At 47.8% G+C, this 27,767-nt stretch overlaps 1 protein-coding gene across 9 annotated transcripts in view; it reads right to left on the minus strand.

Annotated features, from left to right (window-relative positions):
• LOC142483155 (uncharacterized) overlaps window positions 1–27,767 on the minus strand; it is a 245,997-nt gene that overhangs the window by 191,254 nt on the left and 26,976 nt on the right. Inside the window, exon 1 of one of the 9 annotated variants that reach the window (XM_075583225.1) lies at window positions 21,728–21,795. The exons of the other annotated variants lie outside the window; for them this stretch is intronic. Coding sequence (XP_075439340.1) covers window positions 21,728–21,780 — 53 coding nt within the window. The 5' untranslated portion in view covers window positions 21,781–21,795. Of the gene's footprint in view, window positions 1–21,727; window positions 21,796–27,767 lie in introns of those variants that run through there. 9 annotated transcript variants of the gene reach the window in all.

Below are 27,767 nucleotides of genomic sequence, written 5' to 3' on the forward strand. Positions count from 1 at the left end.
CCAAGCCAGCCTCATACCACTCAAGGTCCTCCGCAAGACCCATCGTACCTCGGCAGTCGCTCAGCAGCCCATATCTTGTGCACCGGGCAACTGACGATTGTCGGTCCCAGGAAGAATAACGTCCTCCTGGCCCAGCCATCTTCAGATTTACCAAAACTAATACAAATGTGATCGAATCGTAAAATATCAGGTTGTACAACGTGTGTCTGGAACAACTTGTCCTGTGGTCTTGAAAATTCAAGACTGTCTTTGAGCTGTGATTTCCCGCAAGAAATCCCAACACAAAGTCAAGCGATTCCACCGCTGCCACCAGAAAAAGCCTGTCACGAGACCAGTACTTTTACACCGAAACCACCGGGATCCCTAGCACCAGACAGGACAAAGCTGTTGAATAAAAAAGGGTTTATTCTGGCACACCAAGAGACAAAACCAAGATGTACAAAACAAGATACAATACCAACTGGGGGCCTGGGGAGTAGACTCTAGCCTCGCTAGGTGCAGGGGCCTGCTTCAAGAAGGCTTGCTCTGTCTACTTCTCGTCCAGGATATCAGTGGGCTGCACACAGCAGAGCCTCTGACATGTATCTCCAGCTGGTCACTGTAAAGATCCAAACTCCTTTACAGAATATCTCTCTGATGGTCCTCTGAGGGAATCTCCACACTCCTTCCCAGGGTGTCTCTCAATTTCTGTTAGCGTCTCTTGCTTTCAGATGCTCTCTGAAGGTAGATCTGATTTTCTGATCAGCAGCACCCCTTATATAGCCCTCTGTGGCTATCCATTGCATGGGAGGGGGATGCTGGACAATCAGAGCATAGATTAGGTTGGTGCCACAACAGACACAGGGCGTGCCAAGAACCCATCCCCACCCCTGATTGTTCACACTTTCTCACTCACCAAATGTCTGTAACACCACCATGCTCCAAACCATTGTCTCAATACACATTTATTGTGTTGAAGTGGTGGAGTGCAACAATGAATCCAGTGGTCTCGTTAACCAATTACGGTCAATTGGTGAAGTGTTTCTGCATTACTGATCCTGGCAAGTAATGCTACATTGTACGCCAGCTTCTAACTGCAGAACGATTATAAGTCAAACCGCAAACCACATCACAGAGCCCATACAATTAAGGGGCTAACTTGCGTTAGGAGGGAGCTAGTACTCTAATTTTTGCAATGCAGATAGCTAATGACTAGTCATACACATACATGTTGTTATTATAACACCAACTCATACAGAAATTACATATGAAAATAAACCTTGTTTTAGGTATTTTAAAATATGAAGACAGGAACCCCTCTCCTTTCAGCCCGGCAGTTAATCCATTAACATGCGCATATGTTTGGGATAAATGAGCTGAGGGATTTCCAACTCCATACTTCAAAGGGCATCCTGCTGCGCTGGTGCCCCAATGTCTAGAGAAGTCCGGAGTTGAAAGCCTCAGAGACCCTGAAGTGTTAGGGCTGGACACAGTAAAGTACCCTGTACCAGTGTGAAGTACGGGCTATTAACAAATGGTAGCTGACACCCAGACTTCCTGTCACCAGGTAAGGGGTTGAGTCACTTATGCTAAACAGCATAGGTGCTAAGTTAGCGCATGCTCTTAGCAGACCGAGACGCCACCTCTGCCAGTTCTATGACATACTGGCAAGTCTGGGATAGGCAAGAAAAGTTATTCCCAAAGGTGATTGGCTGCACAGGTTAAGGATAGGAGTCGTAAGCCTATAAGAATGCCTGCAGCCCGGTCTTAGTCAGATTTACCTAAGATTCAGCTAAGAAACATCTTAAGCTTCAACCAAGGTCCGTTCCAGCGTCAGCGGAGTTCCAGAGTGTGAGGGGTTAAAACATTGTAACAAAGAATTGCATCCCTCTTCCAGAATTCATTTGAGCTAAGGATTCCCGAACGAATCCTATAAGGGCATAACAAAAAGTTTCCCTTCGGCGGAGATACAGGGGCTGCATTCCGCGCCCCTAGCAAATACTGTCGCATGGCTTTATTTGTGAACAACCCCGCACCCATGCAGTGGTGCCTAGAGACTTTGTTTTCGAGTTATTAGTTCCGTGGACATTATATTTTGTTTCCCCATCCCAGTAAGTGTATATTAAGTGTAATTGTGAAGGATTGTGTGTTTGTCTTAAAAGGAAATACATTATTATTTATTTTACCCTCCTTGTTGTGCTCAATCCAGAATCCCGTTATTAATGTGTTTATTTATGAAGTATTTGTATGTGTTATTTATATTATTTGTTATTTATCTGATTTTGGAAGAATAGAGAATGATCCCAAAAACTGATGCTCATGAAGTGAGGGTTCTATAGACAATTCATGTAATAGACCATATGTAAACAAGCACGGTCAGGCTGATATTAGTAATGATTACCCGGTCTCTAACCTAATTGTGGACATGCAAGCAGGAAGGAGAGGTGAATGTGGCGGAACAAGGGAAAGGAATTGTCAGACGCCAACGATAGGAAAGCACCCGACACGGTCCAACCCACAGAAGCCGCAAACCCCGCTAAACATGGTGTCACACTGAAACCGGGACCCTGGGCACTGTGTGGGTACTCGCTTAGAAGATGCCATCAGGGAAGTAGCAGCCATGGACCCATCTTTAGAAGTAGCGTGCTCCAGCCAAGGTAAGTAGAAAAAGAAAAAATGCTGACAGGCGGAGCACTGCTAGCCAAAAGGTGATCCAAACGCAATTAATGAAAAATGTATTATTTAATCATCAATAGTGGGTATACACATTGCAAAATCAGACTCTGGCGCGTTTCGTTCCAATGGGAACTTGGAACGAAACGCGTTAGAGTGCATTTTTGCGATGTGTATACCCACTTTTGATTATTAAATATTGCATTTTTCATTAATTGAATTTGGATCACTTTTTAGCTAGCAGTGCTCCGCCCCGCAGCATGAAGCGCTATGTACATTAACGGCACTATATAAATAAAGACATACATACATTATACGGTTTAGAGCACTGCAGGTGGGCTTATAGAAACTTTGCCAGCTATTTCACCAACATCATTTATCCTGTGATAGTTTACTCCCGCTACCCTGCTGTGATAGAGGTATCAAGTGTGCAGTGCCTTGCACAATATAAATGTATGGATCCCTTCACCAGATGAGCATCTTTCACCAAGTGCACCAACCAAGTCTGTCTGACTGGTCAGGAAGGGGTGTGAGGACTGATTATTCTCATTAGACAGGGATAGTTAGATGGACCCTGACCACATGGAACTATTCTAACAATCACTAAACACTACAACATCAGAGCTCCAATGATAGACTGTGCTTGGAGGACGTACCTTGGAGGGTAGGGGGTAATGATAATTATTGTTTGTACGTTTATTACCCACTAAACTATCTGTTACAGTTTTCCGTGCCTGGTGTACATTACCTCAGTAAGGGGATTTGTCTGTCTGTGTTATAGGTTGTTCTACTGAGTTATCAGTGCAGATCTTATTGCTCATTTACTGTTCAGTCGCCAACACTGCTGTCACGAAGCTGGTCTCCTCAGGTATGTGATCAAACACATAAATTGTATACATTGGGGAGAAATCTACAAACATGACCCCTACTGACAAGTGACAGTGCTTGTATTGAATCTTGAACAGTGAATGAAGAGTGTAGCTCCAACAGGTTACAGACTGTGTTCAGTGTATTACAAATAGTGATATTTTAGTATGATGGAGAGCACATTTAAAAGTGAAAAAACTAAGTAATTTTTTTTTCCAAAATGAAGAACAAAATACTGTATATTTTGTCATAAGGGTCTGTCCACTCAAGAAGATGAGTATGGGCCTGTCAGTCTTCCTAGACATCCAGCTCCCAGCCACAGTTCCCTTGTCTGTCCACCGGGTGTGTTGCTGTTTCTGTCTGCTCTGGGGTTCCTCTGTTTGTCTGTCTGTCTCCTCTTGTTGCTCATGTCCTCTGTCCTTATAGTTTCCTGTTCCTCCCTTGCCTTTGTTTTGTGTCCTGACTCCTTTCCCCATGCTTCAGTTCTTTATCGAGTACGGTACTTATTAAAGGCCCTTGCCTATGATCTGGCTTGTCCACATTTGTTTCCTGTTCCATGCTCCCTAGACTTAGTTCCTGCTCCCCTGCCCTGTTCATGCCGCCGACCCCTATCTGGATACCAAACGATCCTTGCCTTCATCTGCCAACGAACCCTGCCTGTGACCCCGATGGTCCTTCTTGTCACCTGCCACCATCCTCAGCCCGTGACCCTAACAATCCTTGCTTTCCTTGCTGTTCCAGCCATCGAGGTCCTACCTCCTCCTGGAGGCCCCGTGACAGGACCCTTGTTTTAGAATTCGGATGTTTTCATCCATGTTGATATCTTGTATACTTCTCAATTTAAAGATAAGTCAAATATTTTATGGTACGTAACAAAATTGTATAATGCAGGTATTAAAAGTATAGCAATCTCACTCATATTTTTTCATACTAAAGTCCTTTGGTCTGGGATAAACTTCCATTAAAAAGATTCAGCAGGGGGGCGTGGCCAGGAAGCCGAGCGAGCAAGACGCACATTGCCGAGCTCCCCATACAACTCACTATAAAGGCGGAACAGAGCACCTAAAACTCGGGGGAAAGCCCCCCAAAAAAGTTACCTACAGTGCTGGGACGCGGAGGAGAGGAAGCTGGGCGATTCCGGTCGCGGGGGCACAAGAGAGCGGGGGATTCGCTCCCGTCCGAGAGCTCCCCCCATCACTTCTCAACATCCTCAAAATGGCCGCCGGGACCACGCGGCAGAGGTAGCAGCCATTGCCCGAGTCCCCCGACACAAACGGAGGTAAGGGAGAACCCCCACATCGCGGCGCAGTGCAGGGACAGAGATGGGAACGGAGCGGTGGTTGCCCGCTTCCCCCCCCCCTCCCGACAGCCCCGGAGCGCCTGCACCGAACCGGAGCACCAAGATGGCGCCGGCCGGTGTGTAAGGTGCAGGGAGGGGCACACAGGCGTGCGTTAACCCTAAACACAAATAAAAAAACACTCCTCTCCCCCCCCCCGTTCAATTAAAGCATACCTTGAGTCCCACTATCCCCTTCAAATTGACCACTGTGCCCAGCGCAGGGTCAGCAGCCCAGATGAGACAAAGGGGTCCAAAATACCAAGGAACAAAGCTCAACCAAAACCAAATAAAGAAATGTAAATAATGTGTGTATGATCGGGACATTTCAAGAATGAGGGGGCTCACCTCAATTTAAAACCTGTTTACACCATTTAAACACATCCAGCTCTACTCTCAGCAAAAATTGACTGTCTAAACAACACTAAACAACCAAAAAAACCAGCGGTCCAGCGGGAGGCTTCCCTCTTCTTCAAAAAACAAGGCTCACAAGACCAAGAAGCCTCCACCGCAGGCGGAGACGCAGAATCAGATCCAGACTCTGGAGAGGAGACGGACGCCCCACTTACCCGCACAGCAATGATGGGGTTTGTACAGGAATTAAAAAGCTCCTTTCACTCCGAGATGCAGAGCTTCCGCCACAGCATTAGAGCGGAAATTGCGTCCATAGGAGACCGCATTGTGGAAGTGGAGGAGAAGGTGGATAACACCGCCCTGGTACAAGAGTCCCAAGTGCAAGAAATCGAAGAATTAAAAAACCAAGTCAAAACAATCTTCGAAAAACTAGAAGACATGGAAAACCGGTCACGACGCAATAACCTGCGGATCAGAGGCGTCCCGGAAGAAGTGGACAACGCCCAACTAGATGCATACCTCACCAGGCTTTTCAAGTCCCTGTTACCCGAAACATCGGATGAAAAACTTCAGATGGACAGAGCACATAGGCTTCCTAGACCGAAAGGCCTAGATCCAGCGAAGCCACGGGATGTGATCACACGCCTACACTATTTCCATATTAAAGAGGAGATATTGAGAGTCCATAGAACAACCCAAAAGATAGAGCAAGATAATGTTCCACTCCTCATCTTCCTGGACTTGGCTCAAACCACGCTGAACAAACGGAGAATGTTCACGTAGATCACCAACTCGCTGCGGAACAACAAAATCCGCTATTGCTGGGGCTTCCCGTGTAAACTTTTGTTCACCTATCAAGAAACTATGCATACTCTACTCTCACAAGCAGAGGGTGAGGCAAAACTATGAACTTTGAGCCTACTCGAACCAGAAGACCCGGAAACCTCTCAAAGGCCTAGTCAATCACCTAAGGCACAACGCCAGACATGGACGAAAGCCCCAACCTCTGGGCGAGTTAGGACCCAACCGACTTGAAAAACTAGAGCTGGAAACTCTCTTAACACACATTTAAGACGACAGGCAAACCAAAACATGGTCTGGTCATAAGGTACAAGCTGAGACATGGTTCACTCCAGCAATCTATTTAAAAACTAATCAACGATCGAGATATCTGGAGCACGTCAACCAACTCGACCAAGCCACAATGACCACGACAACCCGCACATCAAGAAATCACTGAGTTTAGTCTCTAAGTTTCTAAAGTGTGCAAACTCCAAAACTCAGACTATGTCCTTGTTCACTGTGGAACTGTTCTCCCAAGTTACCCACAAATTTGAGGCATTTAAAGTTTGACAATCAGTTTGTACTAATCTGAACATTTAGAGGGACTGATAGACAATGTTTGTTTGGTACTGTTTTCTAGATAGAAATGTTTTTACAATACAAGTTTTAGACCGATATATTGCCTATAATTGATTTGGTCTCCCAAAAGTTCAACTACTAAATTTTCATTAGAGACTGAAATATAAGAGGCTACGTCCTAGGTGATTTTTTTCCATGTTTATTGTCCCTCTCCCCCCTTAGACTTCGAGTGAAGAGCCTGCCAATTTATAGATGCCAACCAATCCTACTTAATGCTTTTTTTTAAAAATTGAGTAAGGACATGTTGCTGTAAACAGTTATAACTTTCAATACCCCCCATTCTTGTTTTTATTCCCCTGATGTGTAAGATCACACACACAATCCACCCCGTACTCTTTGGGGTGATTAGCTCCTAAACAAAGGAGCACTGCGACGTCGAGCCGCTGAGCCACTGCCCGCCCCCCTCATGTTCACTTAACCTGTGAGTGCGAGAGACTCGCACCACGGGTTCCACTATGGCTGGTCCCCCCAAACAATGTTTGGAAGCCGAGGTCCTCGGTTTATCCCTCCCTCCCCCCTCTACCCTTCTCCTCCCCCAAGTTTTGTAAGCATTTGCCACTTTTATGTAATAATATGTATATCTCTCGTTGTATATGTTCCCATACCAGATTGTTTCTGAAGACGGAGGTACCGACCCTTCAACTGTATGTAAGTGTGACGACTCAGGAGATTCCTTCCTCTTCCTCTCCCTCTCTGCCATCTCCCGTTATCCTTTCTGCCCCTTCCCACTCCTCTCCTTCACCATCTACCTCTCTCCCCTTGCCGCAGCGCGTTCCCCGCAGGTCTCGCGTACCCACGCGTTCCCGCAGCCCCTGCTGTAATCCTCCCCGCTCCCTCTCCCCCGCGGTAGCTCCTTTACCTTCCCCTGTGGTGCCATCCATCCCATTGCCTCCTCCGCGCATGGTGCATGCTCCTCTCTACCCTTGCTGGCCATCGCACGGGCACAGGCCTCGCCCGCGTTCCCCTCCGCTTGGCTCCGTCCCCCTCCTGCTGCCTTTCCCTGCTCTGTGCGGGCCGCGCCTGTGTTACAGCCTGTGCGCACGCATCCCCAGCTTACAGGGGCCGCGCGCACAGACACTTCTTATTAGGATTTCCCTGTCTCCGCCTCCCAAGCTGTTCAGGCCATTCCCCTGACTGCCCCGTCTGTCTCATCCTCTTCTCTCCCTGACCTATCTCTTGCTTCTCCCACTTCTCTCTCTGCTCCTCCTCTCTCTGCCATTGGTGCACCTCCCTTTATAATCCCTGTCTGTCCACCTCTTCCTCACTCTGCATAGTTCCTGTTTCCCTGTGTGTTCCTGTCCTATGCTGTGTTCCCTCTGTGCTCCTGCGAATACCTGCTCCTGTGTTACTTTGGATTTCCCTGGCTTTGACCCCTGCTCTCCCTGGACTACTCTGCTCTCTGGTAACCCCTTGAACCCTGCTACGCATACGACTTCGCTGACCTCTGGCTTCCTAGGACCTGGCTTGCTCTCTGACGACTCTATTCCCTGGATCCCCTGAACATTGGCTAACGGACATGACTACTCTCACGGACACCCCCAAGCGTTGCAAGTAATTACTAACACTCTTCCAACAGGCCCAGCAACGCTATACCACACTCCGGGCTTGCTCCCAGTGTTGTAGGTGTATGGTATCATACCGTTCCCACCTCAGTACTGGGGTCTAGCTTGGTCGGCGGGCATACAGGCGTGACAGTAAGTTATCACTCTGTTCATTTGTATCACAGAACTCTGAACCACCACCATGCCAATTAATATAATATCCCAAAACACTAAGGGCTTAAACACCCCCGAAAGAGACGTATTGCTCTTTCGGAAGCCAAAAGACTAGCAGGAGATATAATTCTGTTACAAGAGACCCATCTGAAAAAAGAGGACCAATCGCTGTTGTTTAGCAGTGACTTCCCTTTAGTCTACCACTCATCAGCTCCCACGAAAAAGAATGGCGTAGCTACACTCCTCCATAAAAATTTAAATTTCAAAGTAGACAAAATTAAAAGTGACCTCGCTGGAAGAATTCTAATTATTACTGGGTCACTGGACTCTACCGATATAACAATAGTCAACACTTACGCCCCTAATGACAATCAAGAATCTTTCTTCCAAGAACTAAAAAGTTTAATCCTTTCCGTCCAGAAAGGCCTTTTAATTTTAGCAGCAGACTTAAACGCATTCATGGACCCAAATTTAGATAAATCCCCCAGTCTCCCACCGCCACAAAAATTAGCTCCCTCTACCCGGGGTCTCATATCTATGACCAAGGAGCTGCTGTTGGTAGACTCCTGGAGATTAGTAAATAACAAAGTAAAGGACTTTTCCTTTTTTTCTCACCCCCATAATAGCTACTCTCGAATTGACTATATCCTAATAGACCAACAAATTAGTGATAATATCTCCTCAGCAGTAATCGCCCCCTCTGCTTGGTCAGACCATTCTACACTTATAACAAGACTAGTAGATCTCACTCCCAAAAATATAACAAGGTTGTGGTCCTTAAATGAATCCCTACTATTGAACCCACAAAATCTCCAATTAATAGAAAAAGACCTGGCCCAATACTTTGAAATAAACAATACCCCAGAGGTGTCCTCTTTTACCCTTTGGGAAGCCCACAAATCAGTGATAAGAGGCAAACTGATTGCCCTGGCTTCTCGGGAAAAAAAAGAAAAAACAAAACAAATTGAAATACTAACACAAAAATTATCAGAGCTAGAGTTTATTCACAAGTCAAACCCCTCCCGGAAAAATTACAGGCAAATAATCTCAGTGAGGGGCGAACTAAACCTCTTGTTAGTGTCAAACGCAGAAAGAGCTATAAGATGGATTCAACAGAAATACTATGAAAAAAAATAATAAAACAGATAAAATGCTGGCACGTAAATTAAAGCAAAAACAAGCTAAAGCTAAAATTCATAACATCTACACTAAAAATGGCTCAGTATCCCACAACCCCAAAATTATAAGTGATGCATTTAGGGACTACTACACATCCCTTTACAATCTACCAGGCCCAGTGGGAGACTCGGCTAAAGAGAAAAGAGCAATAAAGACCTGCAATTACCTAGCAAAATGCAGACTCCCCATTTTAGACCCAAATGACATCACAAACCTTGAAAAAATTATAGAGCCCCTGAAAATTAAGGAAGCAATAAAATCCCTGAAAATTGGGAAGGCCCCTGGTCCGGATGGATTTTCTAATCTTTATTACAAAAAATATTCCACAACTCTCCTCCCATTCCTTACCAAAGTATTCAATGAGATGCAACTAGGCCTTCCCCCTCCTAGAGATATGCTCCAAGCTACCATAGTGGTAATCCCCAAAGAGGGGAAAGATCCTCTGTTGTGTTCTAGCTACAGACCTATTTCGCTGTTAAATACAGACCTAAAACTATACGCAAAGATCCTAGCCAACAGATTAAATAGCATCCTCCCTAAATTGGTTCATCCGGACCAGGTGGGGTTTGTCCTGGGCAGACAAGCCCTTGACAACACAAGGAGGACAGTGAATCTAATACACGTAGCAAACCTTACAAAGTGCCCATCTCTATTACTCTCTTTAGACGCAGAAAAAGCGTTCGATCGATTAGATTGGCAGTATATGTCAGCTACGCTTTCGCAGATGGGATTCACAGCCAAAATTTGAAATAGTATAAACACTCTATACTCCACACCAACGGCCACTGTGAGGACGAACAGCTCTTTGTCTGACCCCTTCCCAATATTAAATGGAACTAGGCAGGGTTGTCCGCTCTCACCGTTGTTGTTTGCCTTAGCCGTAGAACCATTAGCATGCCAGATAAGGATGAACCCCAATATTCCGGGTATTTCTGTTGGTCAGGAAGAATTCAAAATAGCTCTTTTTGCGGACGATATACTATTGACGCTTTCAAAACCTCTCACATCCCTCCCTAACCTTTTTCATGTTCTATCAGAATTCGGCTCACTTTCAGGTTACAAAATTAATCATTCCAAATCCATGGCCCTTAGTTTAAATCTCTCTAAAGAATTAGTAAAATTACTCCAACTAAATTTTGACTTCAAATGGAACGCGAACCATATTAAATATCTAGGGGTTCAACTAACAAAAAATTATTCAACTTTATACAACCCAAATTTTAAACCCTTCTTTGACCAGATAGTCAAGGACTTAGCCACTTGGAACCCGTACATAATATCTTGGTTTGGGAGAATAACTACTATTAAAATGAATATTTTACCTAGACTCCTCTATCTCTTTCAAACTCTCCCGGTTAAAATCTGTCAGAAAGATTTAAATAATATTCAGAAGAAAATTTTGAAGTTTGTCTGGCAAAACAAGCGACCTAGAGTTCGCAAAGATATTCTTTACAAGTCCAAATCAGAAGGAGGCTTATCTCTTCCAAATTTACAAAACTACTATAGAGCAGCTCAATTAGGGCAACTTGTTAGCTGGCATTCAAACCCAACCAAAAGGAGGTGGGTCGAGATAGAGGATCTGATTTGTTCCCCATGCAGAATAAAAAATCTACTCTGGCTCAACAAAAAGTCTAGACCACCCGAGAGTTTCAAGAACCCGGTGATATCCTTTGCCTGTAATATCTGGGACTCCCTCAAATCCAAGTTTCAACTAACCGGTACTCCTTCCCTCATGCAACCCCTATTCTCAGACCCCTCTCTTCCTTTTTACACAGAAAACCCGCTCACCCATACCTGGGTTCAAAAAGGACTCACGAGAATCAAAGATATTCTCGTTCAAGGGAAAGTTCCCCCATGCGCTTCTCTGCAAACGAATCATGATATCCCCTCTTCCGATTTTTTCAGATTTCTCCAGGTTAGACATTATATCCAATCAGCCTATAAATCGAGCCAACCCCGTGCTTTAACCCTGTTTGAGGATTGGTGTTTACACCAGCCCCACACAAAGGGAATCATCTCCAGAATTTATCAAAGTCTATCCTTTATCAAGAGCAATCAAACCCCTGATAAATATATGGTATCGTGGGAAAAAGATCTTAACGTCTGTATAGATCTCGATACCTGGAAAGACATATGGGAAGCTGCCTCCAAAAATTCTTCGTGCGTTGTAATAAAAGAGAATATTTACAAGTTAATATACAGATGGCATATGACTCCTGCCAGACTGCACTCTTTTCTCCCAGGGGTCTCCACACTGTGCTGGCGCGGTTGTGGCGAAGTGGGGAATATTCTGCATACATTCTGGTCATGTCCCAAAATCCAACAAACATGGACGGAAGTGTTCACCTTAATACACAAGATCCTAGAAATCACTGTCCCACATGACCCAGTATATATATTGTTAGGCAAGCCAATAGCCAACATTCCCCGGAAAAAAGCTAGAGTACTAGCCCAAATGTTAAATGCCACACGGATTGCCAAAAATTGGAAACCACCTGCCCCCCCATCCTTAAACCAAATAAATAATAAAATCTGGCATATAGTTTATATGGAAAAACTCTCAGCCTATCTGAACGGCTCTACCCCGCGATTTTCTGAGATTTGGGCCCCCTGGTTTCGCCATGCAGGTATATCCCCATATATAGATTAGAATTCTCGGAACAGAGTGATACATGTGGTAACTAAATTGTTGTGTACAATGCTATATTTTTACAAATGCGTCCCCTCCCCCACCTCCCCACCCCCCTTTTTTTTTATCTGTTATATGTTTTGTTTATTCTTATTTTGTATGGAAAAATGCTCAATAAAAATTTAAGTAATAAAAAAAAAAGATTCCGCAGTGTTTGTTAAACCTACAGCCAGATTCAATGCTGCAGTTCTTCTCTTTGATTCTTTCCTCCTATCCAATGGGGCAAGACAGCTGTCCACTCTCCCCTTTACTTTTTGCCTTAGCAATGGAACCTCTTTCAACTAATATTAGAAATAGCCCAGACATCTCTGGAATTACAATAAGATCAGCAGAGTACAAAATTATCTTATTTGTAGATGATGTCCTTCTCATGCTCACCAATCCCCTAATCTCTTTACTGAATTTGGAAAAATGATACAAAAAATGTGGCTATTTATCAGACTTCAAAATAAATAGCACTAAATCAGAGGCCATAACCATCGTCACTCCCCCAGCCCCCCCCCCCCCCCACCACCCAAAAGAAAAAAACACAGCAACTGCTTGGAGCTAATTTCTCCTACAAATAACAAAAAATCCATCTGATCTATTTAAAGAAAACTAATCTCACTCTCTGTCTCCATGCAGCTCAGCTCTCACAACTAATAATTTGGCTTAGTATAGGGGGCTCAAACTCCCTAATCTCACCTCTATCCATCCAAAACATTTTATGGATCAAGAAAAACAATAGGCCCAAAATAATACAAGATATTCCCACTATTAATAATTCCATTTTATATGTGGTACAGATGGAAGGCAAAAGCAAATTTGTTAAACTAACTCTAATCCTCAATCCCCCTACTCGGGGGAGTGGCTAAGTAAATTAAGACACTGACTCTGTAAACAACGACAGAGTTTAAATCCGGGGAACCTGGTTCAATTCCTGGTATAATTTCCTTGTGAACTTGGGCAAGTCACTTTATGCCTCAATCACCAAAAAGAGATTGTAAACTCATCTGGGCAGGCACTCTGTAAAACTCCTGTTCGCTGTGTAGCATGCATTATACTGAATTTGTGAAGCGCTTTGAGTCCCATTGGGTGAAAAGCGCTATATAAAATGTGGTGTTGGTTGTTGTTTAATCAAGGTTTCCCCAATGGATGTATACCAGGGAACTTTCATATATGAAAGGAGGCTATTCTACATGGTCGATAGAAAATTGAGGCCTATTCTCTGATCTTCACACACAATAAAACACAGCCAATACCCAATGTTATTACCATCTACAATTACAACATTGTATTTCTTCGTTGAGGGTCCCAGGAGGTTCACTGCATTCAATCACACGATTTGAATAATTATGTAAAGAGTATTCCCACAAGAAAGGGATGAACACAATTTTATTTTCTACCAAGAGACACAAAGACTCTACAACTGGATTTATGTTAATCTAAATTCCTCAAGATCCTTGTGTGGTCCTTCTAAATTTAAATGTGTATTCCAAACCCAACTAAAATTGACAAAATATTGTTCCATAGCAAGCAACTGGAAACAGATGAGCCACCAACCAATAGAATCTATCATAGCGTTAACAATGTCATGCTAAAGGAAAAGCTCCCTAGCTACCTCTCGGGAACATATAACTTTTGTGAGACCTGGGCTTTGGGACTAACTCCTCCTACTCATAACTACTGAACTTTTATATACAGTACAAATAATTGGTTTTCCTTGTGTCCCCCGTTTGCACCCCTCAGTGCTCACCCCACCCTTACCGTGTGTCATTTGACACCGCTTTACCATGGCGAATGGCGTCAAATTACGCTGCTTGGTCATGTGACGTGACACACCAAGTCTCTGAATCCCGGTAAGTGGAGTTGCGGAGGCTTCGTGCGGTCCTCCGGCATTAAATTAAAATGCCTTGGGGAAGAGCACAAGGCCTCTGCAACTGCTGCGCCACCCCCCCTCCCCCCAGTTTGCGCACCCGTGTGCTAAAGAGCCTCAAACAGGAGGACATGTCACATGTGGTGGAGAATAGAGAGGCAAAAACTGTTTTTGCGGATTTGGATCCGGAGAGAGAGACTTTCAAATGATGGAGACATGCCTGTGTTGAAAAAGGAGCACACCGGAAGTACCTGGCTGGGATATATGCTAATTCTATGCAAAGCATATTTTGTGAGACTCATACCATGCTTCCCAAAAATGAATTCCATACCAACTATATAGAGTTGATAAGCCTAAGGCCGAGGGCATGGTCAGCACTTAGCCGCTGAGCCGCATTCACGTGTCAGTGAACCCCTGCAGCTGCAATGAGAGCGGCTTTAGCAGGGACTCGTGCACGCTTCCGCAGGCGTGTGGAAGCGTAGCCGACACTCAAATTTTAGTTTAAGCTCGCAGAGCCTGTCACGTGAGCGCGAACCAGCTCTGTGATGTCACTGGCCCCCATAGACGCCCCCGGACAGCGCGCATAGTAAGGCCAGGGAAAGCACCTCTGCACGGGCTTAGTGTCTATGGACTCAGCCTAAGACACCAACCTAATGAGTGTGATGGTGTCAGATCCAACAGGGGACACAACCACTGCTTTCCTAAGCCACCGCTCTAGCAGAGTGAGCTAAACCAGCTGATGGGGACTATTATTGTCACATCCTACTTTTGAGCTGCATACTGCTCACACATGTAGCTAATCTAGCAATTAGCATATCTCACAGTTATCTCAGGTGTGCTCCACAAGGAACATTAATTTGTCAATGTGGTCTGCTTATAAAGAAAGCCAGGGGTAGAGAGCTACTACAGGTATATGCACTGATTTTGGTGCTACATGACAGATATGCACAGATGTGGCTACGGTATAACAGAACAGGGAAATAAATATTTACTGTGCCATACAGATGCAGCCACCAGTATTGGAACTCTTGCCTGGGAAATTCTGGGGCAGTCTCCCAGTAAATGCCTCAACATTTCTGTGAGATTTTTAATGGCCAATTGTATTAACACAGCAGGGGTCCCTGCAGTCCCATTCATTTTGAATGGGACTGTAGGGACCCCTGCTGTGTTAATCGGATGGGCCATTAAGAGTCTCACAGAAATGTTGAGGCATTTCCTGGAGACTGCCACAGAATCTCCCAGAATTTCCAAGGTAAATGTTCTAATACTGGTGGCTGCATCTGTATGCCAGTGCCACACATTCAATTGAAATATTTTATTTTACAATAAATAAAACTTTACAAACAGCTACAAGTGATTCTGCAGGTTTTCCACAGAGCATAGGTGTTATTGGCTTAGACATTTCAGCCGGACAAAGTAACAAGGTCACAAATGTATGACTTGATTCACCTTACCTGGAAATGTCTTCAGCCCAAAGTCAACACTGCAGATCGTGAAACAATTGGTGGTGGACCGATTCATAAGAGGGTTAACTCCACCCATTTGTAGGTTGGTAAACCAGGGAGAACCCAACACTGCTAACCAGTTGACTGCTCATATAAACATTTATGGGGTAAATGATGATCTGCTGCAGCCCTCTGCCCAAAAGCTGACCCAAGACTTAAAACCTCTGGAGTTGAGGATAATTAAGGAATCGCAGAGTGATTGGTGCTGCCCTATCGTGCTAGTCCCAAAACCAGAAGGTACAATTTGTTTTTGTAACGATTATCGTAAATTGAGTAGTATAACCAAACTTACGCTTACCCTACGCCCAGGGTGGATGAATTGGTAGAAAGCCTGAGTAAAGCTCGGTACCTTATTGGCAGGTTGCCCTTACTGACCAGGCAAAAGAAAAGACCACCTTCTCTAACCCTGAAGACCTATTCTCATGGAGCTCTGGACACCAGCAGCAGAAAAAGCGTTCATGGCATTGAAAACCACCTTATGCTCTAGACCTGTGCTAGCTACACCAGATTTTTCTAGGGAATGTATCATACAGACTGATACACCTGATGTTGGCCCAGGGGCTCTACTGTCCCAAGATTTTCAGTGCGAAGAACATCCAGTTTTGAAGCAGGAAACTGAACGCTCAGGAAAATAACTATTCCATAGTAGTCTCTGGCTATTCAATGTGCACTAGTGACACTGTTAGGAAGATCATTTAAGGTAATCAGGGATAGAGATGGGCGAAATAGTCCACAATCCGTTCCATGGTGTAAAATCCACAAACTAATTGTTCCAACTTCAATCCGTACGGATTATTTAAAAAATCCCCCTATGTGGTTTGGTTGTGCGACTTTAAATGAGCCCCCGTTGGGATTTAAATCAATTCCGCGAATGTATCAATTATTAATCCGCCATAGGAACATTTTAGAAACCACCAGTGGAGTAATCTGTTGTTAATAAATAACACCCGCAACTACAGCATGCCATGTGACACACCCAGGTCCATGTATCTTCACAGGGATTTGAGAGAGGATGAGACAGGAGCTGGTTGCAGTGAGAAAGTGAGAGAGATGGATTAACACACAGAAAAAAGCACAACACACAAAAAATACATTTTTTTTTTTAAATATTGTTTTCTATTAATATTATTATTTTTTATTTCCTTACTTTGTTTAATTTGTTTTATTTTTTTATAAGTGGTGGCAGTGGCTGTCAGGGCAGGATGGACTCTTCTCTGTGCTTGTCCTATGAGACTGAGTACAGTAGTGTGATGGGGCAGGGGTGCCAAGCGTGTAATAAAGGGGTCACCCCCATTAGGCACCCCCTTCCACCGTCTGGGAAGTGAGGGGTTAACCAGAGATGTACGTATAATACATATGTTCCCCTGCTTCATAACCAAAAGGTATGTCCCTTGGTTATCCTATTCCCACATTTAGAGGGAATTAATGTATTTTTATTCCCCTGCCTCATGGCAAACCGTTTTATTTGCTAAGTGTTTATATTGGTACAATTATTGTGTTTGTACCTGTGCAGGGTATGCAGCAACCACATACACTGGGATCCAGGTGGGAGGGAAAGGGTTAATGTTAATTTTGTGTTTATGACCCTTTGTCCCTTTTCCCGCCTTTGCAGGCTCCATTTTGCAGTTTCTCCATAGGTCGCCATTGGGGCTCCATATAATCATATGGAGATTCCGGCGATTTGGGCCTGATATCGTTGAAGACCTGCAGGTGGCGCCCGAGAGGAGTTGCGGCAGTTTCCCATTGAAAGTCAATGGAGCCATTCATTTCCATGGGGATTCCTGGAAGCCGACCTCCAGGAACGGGTTGGCAGCCATCCAAACCGCAGACCGCAATAACGGAAACATTGTCTTGAAGAGAGCTTTGATCACTCCCCGGTCAAGTTCAAATTCAATTGCCGTGGGAAACTTAGGTTCTAGGGCACCCAGGAATAAAATTATTTTTGCCCCTATACACCCCCTCACTTGACCCCAACCGGGTCCGAGAGTTAATTACCCAGGTAAAGGGTCGCGCTCGTTATAAGGGTCTCACCATATACTCTAATGGCGGAGGTAAAAGCCGTGAGAAAAAACGGCTAAGTCGTAATGAGCAGAAACCTAGAACCCATAACGCCGGTTCTGTTTAACCTAGAGGGCTGAGATTTGGCCACCATGTAGTCCTAGTTCCGGTATGATTGCATGGCAAATAGCGACCCTCTCGGGGCAACAGAACGGAGTCAGGGTAATTGCAAAGTTTGGGTTTCTGCCATTGACTTGCATGCAGAAAAAAGCCTCGTGTAACTCCGGTCCGGTGGGTTGCAGTGAGCTGAAACTTGGCCACCATGGAGATTCCCCTCCGGCATGAGGGTCTGGCAAGTTTCGGCCCGCTCGGCCCTGCCGAACAGATTATTTTAATATATATATATATTAATTAAGAATTGTATTGTGTTTCCAAGCGGGGAGAAAAGCCCGCGAAATTCCCTGGCTCTGTTTAATGTTAATGCTCAGGGGGGCGACCCATTGTCTACAACAGACCCCCTGATCAAAGGCTCAGCCACTCTGGGTGGAGAAACGCAGGGCTTGAGTGGTCTGTAAGTGCTATAATTCACACTTACAGACAAAGGATTTCCTGACCAGATCCAAGTCTGCTAGACTTTTAGGCGCCCTGACTTTTGTGTGGGGCTAAAGAAATGAGACCCCAAGGGCCAGAAGTACGCATGTGCCAACTAGCTGGGGGGCATGATCTAACAATGTTCCCACGTTAGCTGGCAAGGAGGGATTGGGTGCAGATAATTGTCATCAAATGTCTTGCACTCAATGCCAGGGTATAGGAATGAAATCCCATATAAACCGGTGTCAGCCCTATACCCAGTGTCTTTCTGTGTCTTCATGATGTCTTCATTTGTATCCTGTATTGCTGAATGAATTGCTAATCCTGTACCTGATTGTTTCATTATCCAACCCCTAAGTAAGTGCTATATTTTGTCTGTTATTTGTACCATCTTGTGTGTTCACCTATCTAAGGAATAAACTATCTTTATTATATCTAAGTCGTGTTCAATTCAACCCAGATATTTTGTGTATATTATAACCTATCACTAGGTACCGTGCCAAGTAGGTCAACTGTTTTAGGCTCAGTTGGCTGTGCGGACAGAGGTCTCTTAGAAGTGGTTGATGTACCAGTGACTGTTCCTGCTTGTACCAGGCACCAGAGTATGTGAAGTACTGGGCTTGCTTTAATCCTGGTTGAAAGCATAAGAGAAGGTATGACCACAAAGTCCGTTTCCGAGAGCTCAAACCTGGAGACGCAACTCCTACGCAACTTAGGGATTTATTTTATTTATTTATTTATAAAATGTTTTATCAGGAAGTAATACAGTGAGAGTTACCTCTCGTTTTCAAGTATGTCCTGGACATAGTTAATGAATGTGCCAGGGCACTTAACTTCTGCGTGTCCACCAGCTATAGAGTTAATGTGAGTGTGGGGGGATAGCGCTTCCCTGTGTTGGGACCCGCTGGTACACTTAATATACTACCTTCCTGGTTATTGTCCTAACCAGGATAATCCTTTACTGATCAGTAGCTCCTCAACGTGATCCCATGGCGAACTATGCTGCTCTCTGCAGAACTGGATGCACATGCTGACTCCCCAGGGGAGGGATCCCCAGTCGGATGATCCCTTTTCCACTAGTCTCTGCTATGGAGTCAGATCCTCTTTCAGCTACATGCTGTACTGACAGTCAGGCACTGTCCTGCAACAGCTTTCTCTCTCTCTATGAGTAAAGTGAAGGATTCCCTGTCTTAATGCAGTTCCCTACACCAAACAGTTAGTTAACTACAGTGTCTCAGGGGACTAACTCGGCCCTGGGGGTATACCGCTGGCCTAGCCCCTGGAGCACTGCTCCGTGGACCTAACCTGCTCCTTCAGGTTCCTGGTCTTGAGTCCTGACTTCCTCTTCCAGCAGGCAATAGTCTTTCCTTCCATGTGAAGCAGTCCAGCCATTCCATTGGCTCTCGTGAGTCACCAGGCAGCTTTCTCCCTAGGCATCATGGGAGTTGTAGTTTGAGCTGCCTGATTAATATTGTGACCGCGGGTGCATAGGACACTGCGCCTGCGCGACTGTCATGGCTGCCGCGACCTTGCCCCACTCATGCGCAACCTTCCAAGGCTCTTCCCGGCCTTTGACGTTTCTGCGCATGTGTGACTCTGCGCTCATGCATGCACACACCTAACATGGCGGCGCCCTGGGGCGATAACTACTGGCAACTCTATTCACCCGCATACATACTGAGGGTAAGGAGGGGGGGAAATGGGAGCGTGGGGAGACCGGAGCGTACCAGCCTACATCCTCCCCCTGGTGAAAACCTCAACATTCCCGCTTGAACCAACACATACACAACAACATTTATATAATAAAAATGCAGTTCAGTGTGCAACTTAATGATCAACTTTAAACGAGATTGTAAATTTCTACAAACATATTAATAACAGAGGCTAGCTTGGCTTTTGCTGGCTGCTGGAACTCATAGTGAGGTGCCCCTAATGAATCTTAAGCCACTCTATTGGGAGGGCGTCTCACTCACTGCGAGTCTCAGTCTCCATCTCTTCATCTTGAAAGGGTCCATCATAGGCTTGAGGCCTGGACTCTTGGGCAGAAGGTGAACCAGTTTGGGATAAGTCTCTTTGTGACTGAACATTGTCTCTGTTTGGCACAAAACTTGGGCTGTTCAGATTTATCTGTGAACTTGAGGCACAGGCCCATTACCTGTTGCTCCTTTGGGAGGTGCCCACCAATCTCTGTTGGAAGTGCCCTCCAGAGGATCTTGAGTTGTCCCTGCTGTTGAACTTGAATTCTCTGTAGACTCTCCAGGCTCCCTATCGCTTTCTACTGTTTCTGCTTCTGGGTCACTTTCTCCCAGTTGTGGGATAGGCAACAAATGGTTTCGGTGCCAGACCTTTACACTGCCATTCACGTCATGTATTCGATAGACAGGGAGGCCCGGCATTTGGGACTCTACTTGGAAGGGCCCCTCTCTCCAGCGATCAGACAGCTTATGCTTGCCGGGAATCCATGCAGTGTTCATCAATGATCTTCCCACAGCTTGCAAGGGTTAGGGTTAGGGTTAGTTAGATCCCAATATGTGTCCATCTCAGGCTCTATCTCCAACCCCCTGGATATCACCTGTGGTGTCCCGCAAAGCTCTGTTATGGGGCCCATACTCTTCTCTGTGTTCATCAATGATCTTCCTACAGCTTGTAAGGAAGCTTCAATACACATGTATGCAGATGACACAATCCTATATGCGCACAGCCATAGCCTCTCTGACCTTGAACACATACTTCAGTCTGACTTTTTGAGACTCGAAAACTGGATTTCACAAAACAAACTGTTTTTAAACACTGACAAGACTGTAACAATGGTATTTGGGACCAAGACTAAATTTTTAAAGCTTCCAGTGACTGAGCTCCAGATCAGAACCAACGCTGATACCACCCTAACTCCTGTAACTAGTTTTAAATACCTGGGCATATGGTTTGACTCCCACTTAACATTCGGAATGCATATTGATACCCTGACATCCAAAACCTATGCCAAACTAGGTGTACTTTACAGGAACAAATCCTCCCTAAGCCTGCTGGTCAGAAAGCGTATCGCACAGCAGATGCTAATGCCAATTATCGACTATGGAGACATAGTATATGGCTCAGCACCCCAAACCCACCTTAGCAAACTTGACACCCTCTACAATTCAATTTGTCATTTCGTTCTCCAATGCAACTACAACACACATCACTGCGAAATGCTCAAAGTACTAGATTGGTCATCACTTGAGTTTAGGCGCAAAGTTCACCTTTCCTGTCTTGCCTTCAAATACTTTCTGGGCAAGCTACACATCTATCTGAACAAGCTCCTCACCCCTACCACATGCAGCACTTATCATCTGAGATCTAGAAAAAGGGTGAAATGTCCTCGGGCGCGTCACTCTGCTTGCGGCTCCACGACGTATATTACGTGCAAAGTAGAAGAGAAAGGGGAGGGCCACAGTGAAAAATGACAGCTCAAAATTTTGCACACTTTTTCATCAGGGTAGGGAGAGGGGGAGGGAGGGGTGGGAGATGAAGACAAGGGAAGAATAATATTAAATCAAACTTATTAGGTGGAGACACACTCACATTAAATCTCTAGTATCTTGAGCTGATGTCTCCTCCTCTATACGTGATTGCATAGGCTGTAGGTGAGGAAGTGCCCTCTGGTATAAGCGACCGATATATTCAAGCATAGGAAGGAGATGCCGCCAGACTCCCCAGCGTGTCCCTTTCTGGGTTGGGGTATTTCATCTCGGCTGATCCCTGCTGGCAAAAGTTCTTCCTCTCTGTATATGGGGATGTATATGGCTGCAGTATGGATAATAAAAGCCCGTGCACAGGCTATGTTCTCCTCCGGCTGCCTATTCCCTTTACAGAGACAGTCTTCAGCTTCCTTACTCCGTTGCGCATGCGCATGCGCCTATGCAATCACGTATAGAGGAGGAGACATCAGCTCAAGAAACTAGAGATTTAATGTGAGTGTGTCTCCACCTAATAAGTTTGATTTAATATCATTCTTCCCTTGTCTTCATCTCCCACCCCTCCCTCCCCCTCTCCCTACCCTGATGAAAAAGTGTGCAACATTTTGAGCTGTCTTTTTTCACTGTGGCCCTCCCCTTTCTCTTCTACTTTGCACGTAATATACGTCATGGAGCCACAAGCAGAGTGACGTGCCCGAGGACATTTCACCCTTTTTCTACTCATACCCATACAGAGGTTGGTGAATAACCTCTGAAAGACTCAGGCAGCGGAATCATTCTGTGGAAAGGACTGAAGCTACACATTGAATAGTAGGCAAAAAAACTTTTCTGGCGCAAATTTTCTCTCTTTTCCAATCCCCTGAGATCTGACTCCAAAAGACTGTTCATGGTCCCAAGGCTCAACAAAGTATCCGGCTGCTCCTCCTTCTCTTACCGTGCACCCCAAAACTGGAACAACCTACCGGAGACTCTCACATCCTCCACCAGTTTAAATTCTTTCAAAACTAAGGCTGTCTCACATTTTAATCTGGTCTGTAACTGTTACATACGCCTATCTACTATATATTTCTGAAAGTGTCCTATGTGTCCGGGTCTGTATGTGTCTCCCTGTGCCCCTCCCTGTGTCCCTAGCGGCAATCTCATTGGACCTTGGGCCAGGCCAATGAGATTGCTCCCTTGGGCCGCCCGCCCCCGCACACCTCTCATTGGCCTGAGGCAGAGTGAATGGCACACACACACACACACATACACACATACACACACACATCACTATACACACACACACACACACATCATTATACACATCACTATACACATCACTATACACATCACTATACACATCACTATACACATCACTATACACACACACACACACACACACACACACACACACACACACACACACACACACACACACACACACACACACACACACACACACACACACACACACACACACACACACACACACACACACATCACTATACACACACACACACACACACACACACACACACACATCACTATACACACACACACACACACACACACATCACTATATACACACACACACACACACACACACACACACACACACACATCACTATACACACACACATCACTATACACATCACTAAACACACACAACCCCCCCACACACACAGACACACACACACACACACACACACACACACACACACACACACACACACACACACACACACACACACACACACACACACACACACACACACACACACACACACACACACACACGGTGTTACATACATTAGCGGGGCTCACAGTGTTAGCAGCACATCTCCCGCTCTCTTCCCCACCGGTCCCGGAGGCTCCGCCTCTCCCTGTTTCCCGCGCTTTCACCCCCCCCCCTCCACGTGGGCGCTGCCGGACGGGTGAGGGAGCTGCCGGACGGGTGAGGGAGCTGCCGGACGGGTGAGTGAGCGGCCTTCACCTTCCCTCACTCACTTCCCCCCCACCCCCCCCCGGCGCCGCTACAGTCAGCGGGGGAGCAGCCACAACACGCTGCCTCCCGCCTCAGATCCACGTGGGAGCTGCCGGATGGGTGAGTGAGTGGCCTTCACCTCCCCTCACCCACCCCTCACTCCACTTCCCCTCCCTTCCACATCCCCTCAACCTCCCCTCCACTTCACCTCCCCTCCCTCCACCCCCCCTCCACTTCACCTCCCCTCCAACCCCCCCTTAACCTCCCCTCCACCCCCCCCCCTTAACCTCCCCTCCACCCACCCCCCCTTCACCTCCCCTCCACCCCCCCCCCTTCACCTCCCCTCCACCCCCCCCTTCACCTCCCCTCCACCCCCCCTCCACCCCCCCCTTCACCTCCCCTCCACCCCCCCTTCACCTCCCCTCCTTCACCTCCCCTCCACCCCCCTTCACCTCCCCTCCACCCCCCCCTTCACCTCCCCTCCACCCCCCCCTTCACCTCCCCTCCACCCCCGCTTCACCTCCCCTCCACCCCCGCTTCACCTCACCTTCACCCCCCCCCTCCACCCCCACATTCACCACCCCCTCCACCCCCCTTCACCCCCACCTTCACTCCCCCATTACAACCTCCCACCTTCCCAACTCCCCACCACCTCCCCCCACCTTCCCACCTTCCCCCCACCTCCCCCCCTTCCCACCACCTTCCCCCCCTTCCCACCACCTCCCCCCCTTCCCACCACCCCCACCCCTTACCACCACCACCCCCCCTTCATCTACCCTCACCCTCCCTTCACCTCCCCTCCACCCCCCTTCACCTCCCCTCCTCCACCCCCCTTCACCTCCCCTCCTCCACCCCCCCCTTCACCTCCCCTCCTCCACCCCCCCTTCACCTCCCCTCCACCCACCCCCCCTTCACCTCCCCTCCACCCCCCCCTTCACCTCCCCTCCACCCCCCCCCTTCACCTCCCCTCCACCCCCCCTCCACCCCCCCCTTCACCTCCCCTCCACCCCCCCTTCACCTCCCCTCCTTCACCTCCCCTCCACCCCCCTTCACCTCCCCTCCACCCCCCCCTTCACCTCCCCTCCACCCCCCCCTTCACCTCCCCTCCACCCCCGCTTCACCTCCCCTCCACCCCCGCTTCACCTCACCTTCACCCCCCCCCTCCACCCCCACATTCACCACCCCCTCCACCCCCCTTCACCCCCACCTTCACTCCCCCATTACAACCTCCCACCTTCCCAACTCCCCACCACCTCCCCCCACCTTCCCACCTTCCCCCCACCTCCCCCCCTTCCCACCACCTTCCCCCCCTTCCCACCACCTCCCCCCCTTCCCACCACCCCCACCCCTTACCACCACCACCCCCCCTTCATCTACCCTCACCCTCCCTTCACCTCCCCTCCACCCCCCTTCACCTCCCCTCCTCCACCCCCCTTCACCTCCCCTCCTCCACCCCCCCCTTCACCTCCCCTCCTCCACCCCCCCTTCACCTCCCCTCCACCCACCCCCCCTTCACCTCCCCTCCACCCCCCCCCTTCACCTCCCCTCCACCCCCCCCTTCACCTCCCCTCCACCCCCCCTCCACCCCCCCCTTCACCTCCCCTCCACCCCCCCTTCACCTCCCCTCCTTCACCTCCCCTCCACCCCCCTTCACCTCCCCTCCACCCCCCCCCTTCACCTCCCCTCCACCCCCCCCTTCACCTCCCCTCCACCCCCGCTTCACCTCCCCTCCACCCCCGCTTCACCTCACCTTCACCCCCCCCCTCCACCCCCACATTCACCACCCCCTCCACCCCCCTTCACCCCCACCTTCACTCCCCCATTACAACCTCCCACCTTCCCAACTCCCCACCACCTCCCCCCACCTTCCCACCTTCCCCCCACCTCCCCCCCTTCCCACCACCTTCCCCCCCTTCCCACCACCTCCCCCCCTTCCCACCACCCCCACCCCTTACCACCACCACCCCCCTTCATCTACCCTCACCCTCCCTTCACCTCCCCTCCACCCCCCTTCACCTCCCCTCCTCCACCCCCCTTCACCTCCCCTCCTCCACCCCCCCCTTCACCTCCCCTCCTCCACCCCCCCTTCACCTCCCCTCCACCCCCGCTTCACCTCCCCTCCACCCCCGCTTCACCTCCCTTCACCCCCCCCTCCACCCCCACATTCACCGCCCCCTCCACCCCCACCTCCACCCCCCTTCACCCCCACTTTCACTCCCCCTTACAACCTCCCAACTCCCCACCACCTTCCCACCTTCCCACCACCTCCCCCCCTTCCCACCACCTTCCCCCCCTTACCACCACCTCCCCACCTTCCCACCACCCCCACCCCTTACCACCACCTCCCCCCCTTACCACCCCCCCTTCATCTACCCTCACCCCCCCTTCACCTCCCCCCCAGCCCCCCACCTCCACCCTTCCCACCTACCCCCTCCGCCCCCCCCTTCACCTCCGCCCCGCCTTCACCTCCCCTCCGCCCCCCCTTCACCTCCCCTCCGCCCCCCCTTCACCTCCCCTCCGCCCCCCATTCACCTCCCCTCTGCCCCCCTTTCACCTCCCCTCACCTCCCCTCCGCCCCCCTTTCACCACCCCCCACCACCCCTCCGACCTCCCCTCCCCTCCTTCAATGCCTTTCATCCGCCCTCCTGCCTCTGCCTTTCGCCCACCCGCACTTCTGCCTTTCACCCGCCACCGCTCACACCCCTGCGCCACACAGCCGCCGCACGCACTCAACAGACACCCGCCGCCTCTCACCCACCCCACACACTCGACACACACCTGCCGCATCCTGCCCCTACGCAACAATATCACTGACCAGCTGTCACCCGCACTCGCCACACACCCGCCGCCTCACACCCTAGCAGGATCCCGACCCACAGCCAGCACTCACTACCCACGCGCCACCCGTACTGAACACCCACCCGCCGCCTCACACACGCTCACACCCTAGCAGGACACACGCCTCTCATTTTCACATCACTTATGTCACCAAAATATACATTGTACTGTGGTGTGGTTACAATAAACCATTTTTATACAACATCGTATTACATTTTCTTCCATCTTTCTTTTCAACATTATTATCCAACCTTTCCAACAAATACTCACCTATTGTTCCACCATTTATAAATAATACTACCTATTACGCATTTACATCCCGGGCAACGCCGGGTCTCTCAGCTAGTAATCTATATAATCTCTTACTGTGCATGCAATGTATTGTATATAATGTATACCCTGTTCATTGATTTAACTGTATTTGTAACCATGTATTATTTGTCATTAACTATGTCCAGGACATACTTGAAAATGAGAGGTAACTCTCACTGTATAACTTCCTGATAAAACATTTTATAAATAAATAAAATCCCTAAATTGCGTAGGAGTTGCGTCTCCAGGTTTGAGCTCTCGGAAACGGACTTTGTGGTCATACCTTCTCTTATTATTCCCATTAAGTCTTGCTGTGGCTCTTTCTGCCAACTGATAGGCCCGATGCAGACTATCCTGGAGTCTTCCCACATATTGATAATGAGCCATATTAGGTACCCCATCGGTAGATACCCGTAGGCGGATGTCGACCGGCAATCTGGATTCTCTCCCAAACATCATGAAGTAGGGAGTGTATCCGGTGGACTCGTGCCGAGTGCAATTGTATGCATGCACCAAAGCCTCCACATGCTTGCTCCATTCACCTTTTTGTGCATCCTTTAGAGTACCTAGCATATCTAGCAATGTCCGATTGAATCTTTCTGGGAGCGCATCTCCCTAAGGGTAGTAGGGAGTGGTCCTGGATTTCTGGATTTCTAACAGCGTTAGCAATTCTTTTATCAGCTTGCTCTCGAAATCTCGCCCCTGGTCGGAGTGCATCCTATTGGGTAGACCATAGTGCACAAAATACTTCTCCAACAGCACTTTGGCCACTGTGGTAGCTTTCTGATCCTTAGTTGGAAAAGCTTGGGCATAGCGAGTATAATGATCAGTCACTACTAGCACGTTTCCTATGCCTTTTGAGTCCAGCTCTATACACAAGAAATCCATGCATACTAAATCCATCGGGCCAGAGCTTTTAAGATGACCCATTGTGGCAGCAAGGGTGGGCTGTGTCTTTCTTTGTACACAGCGTAGGCACTTCTGGCAATGTTGTTCCACTGATTCTTGCATTTTAGGCCAGAAGAACCGATCT

The sequence above is a fragment of the Ascaphus truei genome, unplaced genomic scaffold, assembly GCF_040206685.1.
Source record: "Ascaphus truei isolate aAscTru1 unplaced genomic scaffold, aAscTru1.hap1 HAP1_SCAFFOLD_302, whole genome shotgun sequence".
Taxonomy (NCBI): Eukaryota; Metazoa; Chordata; class Amphibia; order Anura; family Ascaphidae; genus Ascaphus; species Ascaphus truei.